The sequence below is a fragment of the Tripterygium wilfordii genome, chromosome 14, assembly GCF_013401445.1.
Source record: "Tripterygium wilfordii isolate XIE 37 chromosome 14, ASM1340144v1, whole genome shotgun sequence".
Lineage (NCBI taxonomy): Eukaryota > Viridiplantae > Streptophyta > Magnoliopsida > Celastrales > Celastraceae > Tripterygium > Tripterygium wilfordii.
In genome coordinates this window covers 12367181-12379508 of record NC_052245.1, presented here as the reverse complement: position 1 = coordinate 12379508, position 12328 = coordinate 12367181, and the positions used below count along the sequence as shown (strand labels likewise).

At 38.4% G+C, this 12328-nt stretch overlaps 1 protein-coding gene and 2 pseudogenes across 1 annotated transcript; 2 read left to right on the top strand and 1 right to left on the bottom strand.

Moving 5' to 3' along the window:
- Window positions 1-861: 861 nt before the first annotated feature.
- LOC120014331 lies at window positions 862-4392 on the bottom strand (annotated as a pseudogene).
- A 1255-nt stretch (window positions 4393-5647) lies between these two features.
- LOC120014074 lies at window positions 5648-10681 on the top strand (annotated as a pseudogene).
- Window positions 10682-10975: 294 nt separating this feature from the next.
- LOC120014256 (basic proline-rich protein-like) lies at window positions 10976-12144 on the top strand. Its single transcript, XM_038866171.1, has 4 exons — window positions 10976-11031; window positions 11172-11226; window positions 11355-11450; window positions 11866-12144. The coding sequence occupies exons 1-4, from the start codon at window positions 10976-10978 to the stop codon at window positions 12142-12144; spliced, it is 486 nt and encodes a 161-aa protein (XP_038722099.1).
- Window positions 12145-12328: the final 184 nt, after the last annotated feature.

Below are 12328 nucleotides of genomic sequence, written 5' to 3'. Positions count from 1 at the left end.
TCTTCTACTGTGAGAACGCGTCGGTGTCTGGTGACTGGCTGACTGCACTGTGGTTTCTCTCCATAAATTCCAAGGAGTAGGTAAAATCATCTTTTGAATACACAAAGTCTTCTATCTAACAAAATTTCATGGTAGTTATGGAGTCTGAACGGGTTTTGTGGTCAAACCAGTTTTCCTTCTTGGAAACTTGTCCGATACGTACTGAAGAATACAATTCTTCAGCATGACTGTCAATTGTAATTCCTATTATTATCATAATCACAAATTGGCACCATAACTCTTTTTTTGGTAACCAAGAACGTTCCGATATGAGCCTAAACTCACCCGTGCGCAAAGAAGTTTTCTAAAAAAAACAAGGTAAGGTCGGTCAAAGCTTGACGGGTGATCACAAAGATATCATTATTGCTTCTCGGAAGAATTTCACTCAAGAGCTTCTAAGTCCATGCGGTTTGACCTCGAAAGAGATTCATCATTAAACCATATTATCATGTCACAGGTTGAGCATCACCTTCAGAGTTCAGATAGCAATGTTTTACCAAATAGTTTTAATCATTACCATCAAATCCCCCCCTGCTTCCTCAGAAACATCACATTATCGTTGCTTGATTTCTTACCAAAAACCCTATTTTTTTTCATATGATAATTAAGCTCACTTAATCACATAATTAGTAAACCAAACAAAACAGTTTCATTAAGATAGATTTGACAATGTCTTCTAATGCTGCTTTAAGAAGACTTGGATTCATTACACCACAAATTTCTTGTCAAAAAAAGTTCAAAAAAATACCCACATATTTCTTATGAAGGGCCTGGCTACATCTGATTAACTTAAATACAGGCATATTGGCAATTTCCCCACCATGAACTGAACTCAAGTTCATTAGCAAATTCAACTAATCAATTCTTCTTTCATCTTTCAAAGAAAATCATACAGGGCGTAAATGGCTCCGAAACCAAAAGCTATAATCAATTAATCATGTACATATAAGTGGCCTCTTGTACAGCTCCCGTACGCCTTTCAAACAGTTCTTTTATTAGACTAGTGTATGAATAATGGTTATTTTTCATTTATAACAAGGACACTATTCTGCATATAATCTCAGAACTCAGCAACAAAGCTCGAGAACAGTTACCAAGCCCATAATCAAGCATTCTTTGCACCGCTACTGTAGCCCCATCCGTGTTAAATGTTACTCAATTCGTGTTGTGATGGCTGATGCGTCAGTCTTTTCGATATTCCAAGGAAATGAGCGAAGCTATGGTATTTTGGTTCCCATCCAATCTCCTCAAGGTTCTTGCGTTGTTTAATTTCTTACCCAAAGGATCACTGGTGCCTGTAAATACAACAGATTGCAATGGTGATGTTTTAGGGAAACAAAGAACAAAATGTTTGTAACCAGATAGTATAAATCTACGCATACAGCTAAAAAGATTCTATTCAGTGTCATAGGATATGAATAGATTGACAATATATTGGGTGGTAACTTACCACTAAAGCCCTCAAATTTTTTACCGAATTTACCACTTTTGGCAACCAAGTCCATCACTTCCTGTCTGCAAGCAGATTAGTCAAAATTCCCTCAAAGAAACGCATCTAATTTGCACGTCATCATCATTTTACAAAAAAATTCCAGAGACTGAAGTCTGCAAATATAATTGTAATGAAAGGTTCATGAAAGTACACCTTGATACTGGATGATTGTCACAACCAAGGAAAATCCAGCCACGAAGTTTCTTCTTCAAGATTGCAACTGAAAGGGAAGGGAGGCTGTATCCTGTTATGAAAATTGAAAATTATGAAAAATAACTTCTATCAAGAAAATAATCACTAATCAAAGCACATAAATATATTCAAGACAATTACATATGTGGAAAATGATTGATAATGCGGCAATACCATCAAGGAGAAGGCATGAAACTAGATGTTTCTCTTGAATATAATGAAAAATAGATCGTAGCAAGAAATTGAAGGTGTGAATGAAAGGTAACATTGACCCTGGCTCATTCACACAGAACCCTGATTCATTCAAGAAATGAAATGCAGAACAATTCTTCACCTCATAGTATTCAGGATGTGATCTGGACGAGCTTCAACAGTCCCCTTCCGCAACCAGTACGCATTTGCTCCTCTATCTTCTTCGTATGGATAGTCCAGGTTGATATAAGCAAATGTATGTAACATTGGTAATCACTCATAACAAACCCTTGAATCTACCTCTCAAAGAGTCCAGAAATATGTATAATTCAAAATCAACAAAAGGATATGTAAAAATTCCAGCACCACTGCTTCTGCTTTCAAAAGGACATCTGTCCAGCTTCTTCCAATTGGAACTATTGGAGTGTCCTGGAAAGAAAATATCAAGACCATAAGAACTGATGAAATCCTACTAAAGTTCTGAAATAACCAAAGAAAATCTACAAAATACAAGGCAATGGTGCTTTGTTATATTTTTACAAAAAAGAGTATATTATGTAAGATGTAACACCTCATCACATTGTCCATTGTCATTGTAGTCATATGGTGCAGAGCTTGAAGTAAATAAGAACGATCCTTCACCATTCTAGCTCAGTGCAGCCCGCCTATTCAATCCAATTTAAAACATGCAACTATGAGTTCAATAATCCAAATTAAAAGTAGAAAAAGAAAGCCTTCACGCTGACACCATCCTATTTCCTTAATTACCTGACATCGCCAGGGTAATCTGAGCTCCGTGACGGAGAAGCACAAAAAATCACATAAGGGAATTTATGGGTCAAAGTTGCACCCTTCAATGATGGATTAATCCCCATGTTGATCAATTCATCATGGTGATCTGTGGTCACCGTCTGCCCATAAACTTGACATCCTGGATGCTCCTGCCAATAATTTGCGCATCAACAAAATTAGTGTTTCCTTTCTCCATAAACTACACAGACAATTCCACTGTTCTTGCATACCCTTTATTGGCAAACTAGGCTACATTTCTTTTTAGACTTGCAGATTTAGACTTTCCCAAAGAACAAAAACAATGTACCCATCTCTGTAACAAGTACTTTTATGTCTATACATGCGAACACGTGGCCTAGCGAACATGTGGGGTAACATCAGCGTCCCTCCCTCATGTCTGTCCCCGACCCGCCCCTGCGGTAGGCTTGTTTATGGGAGTTGTTGACCTTTACTGCACCAATAAAACTAGAACTAGAAGTACTATTATCTAAAATTTGATTTACAATTCTTCTAAGGGTCATATAAAAAAACTGTCAGTATTGATCAAAGAAAGAAAAAGAAAATAAAACATGCATTGAATAGCTAGCACGCTTGAGTGCTAGCATAAGTCAATATTGTTGAAAAGAAGACGGCTTATTCGGCTAGTGGGCCAAATAAGGTTTAATGCAAATCATGCGCCAGGATTTGCCTCCAGATTGTGCCAAATATGGTGGACCAAAGGGGGATGTATTACGGCTTGAAAAACTCCATAAATAGGCTGAGTAATTTGCATAAAGATATAGAACAAGACACAGAACAAGGAGAGCAGGCTTGAGGGAGAGCTTGAGTGAGAGAAATTCTCTTGAGTGCTGTTGGTTTCTTGGTTCTGATAATTTTCTCTATTGTTCTTGATATTTCTATATTTCTGTGAGGAGGGAGGATCCTGATAATTTTCTCCACAAAAACTGACTCCAAATTCAAGCCCATCAGTTACAGTAAAGAACAAAAGGGTTGATGAAATCGTACCTCACGCCATTTCTGGGCAACTAAGCGACCAAGAAGACCTGGCCCAACAATCAGCAGATCATTCACACCCACCAAGCCAGAAGATCCAACCTCCGCTCCTTCGTTTGCTGCACCTCCATTCATCAACACCCAGTGCAGTAAAATAAAGAAATCAACAAAATCAAACAGAAAACCATAGAGAGGTGAACTAGAGAGAAATACCAATGCTGGAAGATGCGGAGACGTGGCCATGTACGGCAATAATGCTGTGCGTCTTGATGTTCTGAGAATTTGGGTCTTCGAGAATGAGAGATTTGCGAGATGGGTCCAGAACGGTTGTTGTGGTCTTCTGGGAGTGAAGCAGGAGATGGGAATGGTGAAGGTCAATGCGCCCATCCCTCTCATATATCAAGGCAATAAGAAGATTTTGGGATTTCTAGAATAGTGGGCGTTTTATCGGGTTGACATTTTAAAATCTTTTGACCCATGGGGCCAATCATGCTTATACACGTGGCATTGATTATAGTTACCATTAAAATTTACGTATCATATTCATAGTTTATACCAAAATTGAGATTAAATCCTACAAAATATATTTCTTTTATATATAATTGGATTGATTTTTTTTTTTAGAAATAAGGGCATTATTCATTGAATCAGTAAACGAGAATAGGCCTCAGTTAAAAGAGGGATAAATATAATTTGGTACTCCTTGAGCCAAATCCGAATAGCACCTTAGTTTTTAGAATTTTTATCCATGAGTTATTTTTTTAATGGATAATGGTATTGTCATATAGTCTTGATAGCCGAAATCACATTCAATGAGTCCGTCTTCCAAGGGCGGATCTAGAAAATAGATTTGGGGGTTTAGTCGGTGAGGAAGCCATGAATTTATAATAAGGGAGCTAAATGTTGATGGGGGTTTGGGGGGCAACGTTATCAAATTTTCTTGAAGACTATTGATATGCAATAAGTAAATATCTACATAGTTATTAATTATGTAAATATCTATGTAATCATTAAATTCAAAATTAAAATATAATATTTATATAATCTTGCATAAGTGCATATCAACCAATAATTATACATTTTATACTAACAAACATATTTTATAGTTGTTAGAAAAATATAAATATTTTTTAGTAATATATATAATATGTATAGAATACTTTTCAAAAATTAAAGGGGCTAATGAGGAGAAATACATGTATTTTTAGAAAGACATATAGTTATATCACGTTATAAATATACATATGTGTATAAATTTTTTTTAAAAACCGATATAGAGAACCACGAGTAACTTAGATGATATTCATGTGTGTAATATCTCATAGAGGTATCAAATTCGAGTTTCCCATCCATCCTCTATATTTAAAAAAAAAAACCAATATAATTAATTTTAATTTTAAATTCAGATGTATATTTCTGGTTTCTGTCTCATAACTTTTTTTTGGGTAGGGATTGTAGTTGTTTAGTCAAATAATACAACAAAGACCAGAGAAACTGAGAGACACATGTAACCAAGAAACAGATCCAACGTTTTTTTTTTTTTTTTTCCCACTAACATTCTCTCCTTTCTCTACATCCAATCAACCAGAAAATTCTCAAAGAAAAAGAAAAATTGTTGTTATTTGACTGTTTTTCTTGCTTTGCATTAGTGTCCGACTGTCTGTTTTGGATTTGGTCCTTTTGGAGATTTTTTCTTATCTGCTTTAATTTTCAACTGTGGGGGTGGGGTGGCCAACCTCGAATCATTGCGTTGCTTTCCTTTTGTCCAAAAAAGTTAGGTTACTCTCTCTCTCAATTAGTACACAAACACACTCTCTAATTACTCTCCATTGTTTCTTGTTTCCTTGCTTTTCTGCATTCAACGATCCCGAAGAAGGAACCGCCATTGTTAGGGTTTGCTGTGATTGTGGCAACTTTTGTTGAAGATGTCAAGATGAGGAGTGGCTGATGGGGTGTGTCTTCGGGAAACAGGTATCGGCGAAGCCGGTAGTGAGGCAGGAGGAGTCAGATGTGGTGGTTAGGGTTGGTAAGAAAGCGGATAGTGGTGAAGTAAGGAATGGAGGGAATCGGAGGGAGAGTGAGGAGGAGGAGGAGGAGGCGGTGGCGAAGGAGAGAAATGTGCGGTCCAGGGGTGAGAAGAGAGAGAGAAGACGGTCTTCGAGGCCGAATCCGAGGCGTAGTAACCCTCCGAAGCATGTTCATGGAGAGCAGGTAGCGGCTGGCTGGCCTTCCTGGCTCTCCGCAGTCGCCGGAGAAGCTATCAATGGCTGGACCCCCCCGCCGAGCTGACACCTTTGAGAAGCTCGATAAGGTAAGAATGATAGATGTGTTTTTTGGTTTGAGAGTTTTGCGGTTCAGTTTGATTTATTTAAGTATAGTTTGAGCAATACAGGTGCACTAGGCATTTTTTCTTAAGAGTCCAGAATTAGAAATCGGTATAGATTTAGTAACTTTACTACTATCTTATCCCATGCATGGAGGATAACTTTGTTAGTTGATTGTTTGGGTTTATTGGGATTAGATTGGGCAAGGTACATACAGTAATGTGTACAAAGCAAGGGATTCGTTGACGGGGAAAATTGTTGCAATGAAGAAGGTTCGGTTTGACAATTTGGAGCCTGAGAGTGTCAAGTTCATGGCTAGAGAGATTTTGATTCTGCGGCGTTTGGATCATCCTAATGTTGTCAAATTGGAAGGTTTGGTGACTTCAAGGATGTCATGTAGCTTGTACCTTGTATTTGAATACATGGAGCATGATTTGGCTGGACTTGCTGTGAGCCCAGGAATTAAGTTCACAGAGCCACAGGTATTGAAATTCTTGTTTGCTAGCTAGCTATTCTTTTGAGTGTAATTGGATGTGCATACATTGGGTGAACTTTTATGTATGTATATGTGGACATGGCAGGTCAAATGTTATATGCAACAGCTCTTATCTGGGCTTGAACACTGTCACAACCGCCATGTGCTGCATCGTGACATTAAGGGGTCAAATCTTCTTATTGACAATGGTGGAATTCTTAAGATAGCTGATTTTGGATTGGCATCATTTTTTGATCCTAATCATAAGCTGCCAATGACTAGTAGAGTGGTCACCCTATGGTATCGACCCCCAGAGCTTCTTCTTGGGGCCACTGATTATGGTGTTGGTGTGGACCTTTGGAGTGCTGGTTGTATACTAGCTGAGCTATTGGCTGGAAAACCTATCATGCCTGGTCGAACAGAGGTAACTTCTATTGTTTGACTTATTCAGACGATCTACAATTGTGTTGTTCCTTCACCCTGAGATTCTTTTGCTGGATTTATATGTGCTAGTTGCTGTGTTCTAGCTTACAATACCTTTTATGTAATTTTGTTACTTATTTAATGAATGAAAATTTATAAACTGAGTGTTGTAAATGAAATGCCACTGTAAAAGTAGAAAAGCTCATAAGCCATAACATTGTGTATGAGAAGTATGCAATCACCTTGGACAAGAAAACAGAAGCAAGAGTAACCACCAAAAACCCAAGAACTCAAGACAAAATAATAACCCTCAGCTTGACTGCACCATCAATGTCAGAAAACATCAACTCTTCAGTGGTGTTTTATAAAGAGAAGCTGGGGATCACCACTTAGTACGAGTAGTTGAAACCCCACCACCATGACCTTGAGGTCAGGGCTTGCCTAGAAAAAAACTGGGGCTGAGTTTATAATTTTTGAGACTTATCTTTAATATATATACTTGTGTGCTGCATCATACCTTGAAGTTATGCTTTATATTTATCTTGGCTATGCCCAATTATGTTGGAATTTGACCTTGGTATGGAGATATTTTCTTACATGATCGATTCCCACATGTTATTGTTTATGCTTATGCTACTTGTTTGGTCACATGAGAAAGAGACCAAAACCATTGTTTATTGCAATTATTGGAGTCCACTACATGATGGCTGACATAGTCTTTAAACAAAAGTCAAAACACATTATTCCATATGTAAAGTTTTCTATGCTTGCTAATGTCGTCCTTTTTGTGTTATTCAGGTGGAGCAACTCCACAAGATATTTAAATTGTGTGGATCCCCATCTGATGAGTACTGGAAAAAGTCAAAACTACCGCATGCAACAATATTTAAGCCCCAGCAATCATATAAGAGATGTATAGCAGAAACTTTTAAAGATTTTCCACAACCATCGTTGCCACTAATTGAAACCCTTCTTGCAATTGACCCAGCAGAACGAGGAACTGCTACTGCTGCATTGAGGAGCGAAGTGAGCTTTCATATTCTGATACTATTTTTTTGTTTTAACTTCATTAATCGTTTGCTTACTGAAATACCGATTTCAATGTGCCTTGTTTTCTGTATTATTATTAGTGTAAAGTGCTTTATACATGAACTATATAGTGAGTATTATATTTGATGATATTTTGTGTTGGAAAGGGGATCACCACTTGGTCTAGTGGTTGAACTCCATCATCATGACCTTGACATCATGGGTTCAAGTCGCCCCTACCCAAAAAAAGCTTGCCACAACATTGTGAATGATATAGTTTGCCTTGATGTGTATGCAGATTTAGAGGATTCATTGAATTTTCTAGTTGTATGGTATCGGGATTTGGCTGGTTGATTTTCTTTAGAAAGTGTTATTATGAAAACTATATCATTGCAAAAACATTGTGAATTTGTTGAATCTTTTCTATGGTAATCGAGCCAGGTTGAGATTTCTTTAGCATGACTGGTTAGGCAATGAAATCAAATCTAATACCTAAGTTGGATTGGTGAACAAGATTGAGATGCTTTGCTGTTTCATTTTTTTGGAGATCTAACAGTTTCATGAAAAATTGAGTTCTTTCTCTGAAGTCGTGGTAGCTACGTCAATTAGGGGAGTAAACTTAATAAATTGAATCCTGATTTGAAGTGAAAATGTGAATCATGTGATTGACTACTGTGATTGGCTTCTGTTTGCAGTTCTTTACAACCAAGCCTTATGCTTGTGAGCCTTCTAGTCTTCCAAAATATCCCCCCAGCAAGGAAATGGATGCTAAATTAAGGGATGAAGAAGCAAGAAGGTGGTTAAATGCAAATATCCTCTATTTCAAATTTCTTGTGATTAATTTTGATGTTGGTTAATTCTTTTCCAAAAGGATGGTTTGAAGTTTGAACCTTATTTGTGCGGTTGCAGTTGTTGAGACAACATTCTGTCTAATTATAAGTTGCAAAATTGTTTAGACACAGAGAATGTGTTTCATTACCTTGCCTTATTAGAAATTTGAAATTTATCTTGCTGTCCTTTCTGAACAAACCTTGTTGCAGGTTTAATATTTTTTTTTTGACTTAATTGGCCTTTTAATGGTGATCAGATTCATATTCTAAGCTTATTTTTCCTTTTCTTTAAGGACAAGAAATTTATACATCTCTGGAGTATTGTTACTATTGTATCTCCATCCCCCCACCCCCACTCTTTATGTAACCTGAAACAAGCTATGATGCCTCTAGGTTGAGAGGTGCTGGAAGGGCTAATCCAGATGGCATAAAGAAAACCCGTCGTGAGAGACCTATAAGGGGAATTCCTGCTCCACAGGCCAACGCAGAGCTTCAGACCAATCTTGATGTATGTCAGATAAGTCTGCCTTTTTAGCCTCTCCTTTTTCCTCATGTTTGTTTAAGCTGGCATGAAAGTTTTGCAAGAAACTCATATTTTAATTAAATTGAATAGTTTGTGAGCAATACATTTCTCTCTTTTGAGTAACATGTCTGCTACTTTCTTAGTTTCTTTCAGATAAAGGATAAATAAACTTCCAATTTTTGGGCATGATTCTACCTGGCATTAGCAGATGTTTACTTTTAGCTTGGTTTACTTACAGCTGTCTCTTTTGTGACCAGTATACACCAATTCCCAATGGCCGCCCATTTGAGAAAAATAGCCTTTTACACTTGCACACTCGTATAAGCATCAAGATTTTCTAGACATAGATGAAGCCTGCTGATTAACATACTAATGTGGGCGTCATTGAGTTATGACCAAAAGAAAGAGTGATAGAACAAAATAGACCTGAAATATATGAGGGGGCACTCTATGAGGGTGAATGAATCGACTTTTGTTAATGTTATCACTTGAAGATTAAGTGACACTAATTATTGACAGCAATTATCCATAACTTGTGTATTTCTTCAGGTTAAGTTTTATGAGTCTTATTTTTGTTTCCTTAATAAACATCTAGGACAAAATATTTGCTAGGGACACTGGGACTGACGTGTGGCACTGTTACCGTTTATATGATATATATGAGAACTCAAGCGGTATATTTGCATATTGATGATACTCCCTCCCTCTCCCCCTTATATGATATTTGCAAATGTGAGTTCTGAGTTCGAAAAAATGCTTTCCTTTCAAACTTATGATGATTGTTTGTTAGCATCGGTAGTAGTGGGGCTGACGATTGCCCTTGATTACTTAATTTTACAACTTGATTCTGGTGGCAATACTTCTGATTGATTATCTTTGAGTAACTTTTTTAATGCCCATCTGTCCTCCCCTCCTCTCCTCTCTCTAACAGAGGCGGCGTTTAATAACACATGCAATGCAAAGAGCAAAAGTGAGAAATTCCCTCCACCGCACCAGGATGGAGCCCTTGGTTACCCTCTGGGTTCTTCACATCACATTGATCCGGTTTTTGATCCCCCTGACGTCCCTTCAGTTCCACAAACTTTGCATATTCTAAGGCACCTATTCAAACTTGGTCCGGCCCTTTGGTGGACCCTGCCTCAAGGAAAAAGAAGCACATTGCAGACGATAGACATACACATTCAAGGTCTTCAAAGAAGGACTCGCAGGGATGAAAATTCTGGTCAACTTGAAGATAAATGAAGAACCGTGTTATACTTTCTGGTATTTTGTGAGATTCTTGTAGAGGCTGCAAGCTTTTGCTTGATTCTTTTGGGAATCATAGGTAAAGAGGTAAGCAATTCCATGCACAAGGCTCCCGCAGTGGGCAGCATCGGGGACATGGCAGCTCAGACTAGATTGGCACGGAGAGGTAAAATATCGTTGTAAGTCAATTTTCCAATCCTTATTCAAATTTTGGTCTTTTGTCAAACGTGAGAAAGCTTCCCTAGTGTTGTATATGTGAAAATATTTCATCGTATTGGAAAAACTATCTAGATTAATGAAATTTTTTAATAAGTTTGTTTCACATGTTTTTTCATTGATTCTTCTCATTTATCCTGAGGCGTCTTTCCCTTGTGTTTAGTTTTAGTTTCACATGGCAAGTTTTATAACCATTGCTGTTAGTCGTGCATGATCGAAAACGCTTTGTATTTCAAGCACACGGCTGTAGATGTTGCTTATTTCTGGCATCCGTTGCTTGGCGCAAGTGTTGTGCCGAATGAGAGATGAATCAGAAGTTATTTCATTTTTTTAATGTAAACATGTATTCAATAGATGTGATTAAAGTTCAAAGTAAGATTGATTGATATGCTTTCTGGCACTGTAGCACTCTGTCAGCGCCTGTGAAGAAATCTGGTGCTAGCATTGTGTCAAGGGAGAGCGTGTTCCGGAGAAGCGAATCAAGATTTTTTTTTTGGTTTCCCATATGATTGAAATGATACTTCCTTTAGGTGAGCAACTAACAATTTCTGCGGCATATCATTGAGATCATGGACTCGTGGTTTAATAGACACAACATCCGTCTTTGAACATAGGGAGAGTTGCTAAGAGTAAAATTAGGGGGAAAAAACCGTTTATATGGAAAGTACTTCAAGAAATTATGCAAGTAATATATATATATATATACACACACATACATGCAGACGAGTAGGCTCGTGTACGGATGCCCGTAAGTTTCTACTCTGTCAGGAAAAGTGATGCCAGTTTGGGCATGTCTTAAAGAGCATAGTATTCGAATTTCGAAGAAGAGCAGGTTAAAAAGAAGACGGGTAGCTGGCTTGGACAAGTAGCTGGAACGTTGTAGAATTTACATGTGTGCAATGGTAGGTAACAATCACTTCAAGAGCCTCTCTATATATACATTGAAGTAGCCGACCACCATCTTCACAAAATCCTAAACCTTATCTCAAAGTATACCCTCCTGCTCGCTCTTCACTTGGAGAAGATCGGAGAAAATTAGTAGTAGCCACTTGCCCTTTTAACGGGGTGAGAACTAACAAGTTTTGCTGGGCTGACCTCAGGGTGCTCCTAAAATGATACCACCCGGCCCTGGAGGACCTGGGCCGGGGCCGGGACCTGGACCTGGAGGTCCGCCTGCTCCATGGCCTGGGCCAGGGGCTCCTCCTGGTTGGGGTCCTCCACCAGCTCCGTGGCCTGTACCCATGGCTCCTGGACCTGGACCTGCACCGGCTCCATGGCCTGGACCCGTGGCTCCTGGACCTGGACCTGGACCTGGTGGTACACCGGCTCCATGGCCTGGACCAGGAGGTTTCATTGATGGTTTCTTCAGTGGCTTGTGAATACCATGTCAGCTTGGTAAGCGCTCCTGCTCTCTTTTTCTTCTTCTGAAGTGTGGATATTGAAATAACGAGTTTTACTGTTTTAGAGTTTGTAATTGTAAGCAGTGGTTGTAAGTAGCGACTGATTTTTAACATTTTACATCTGGGCTTTGCACAGCTTATCTGTCTTGTGCTGTTGCTGGTT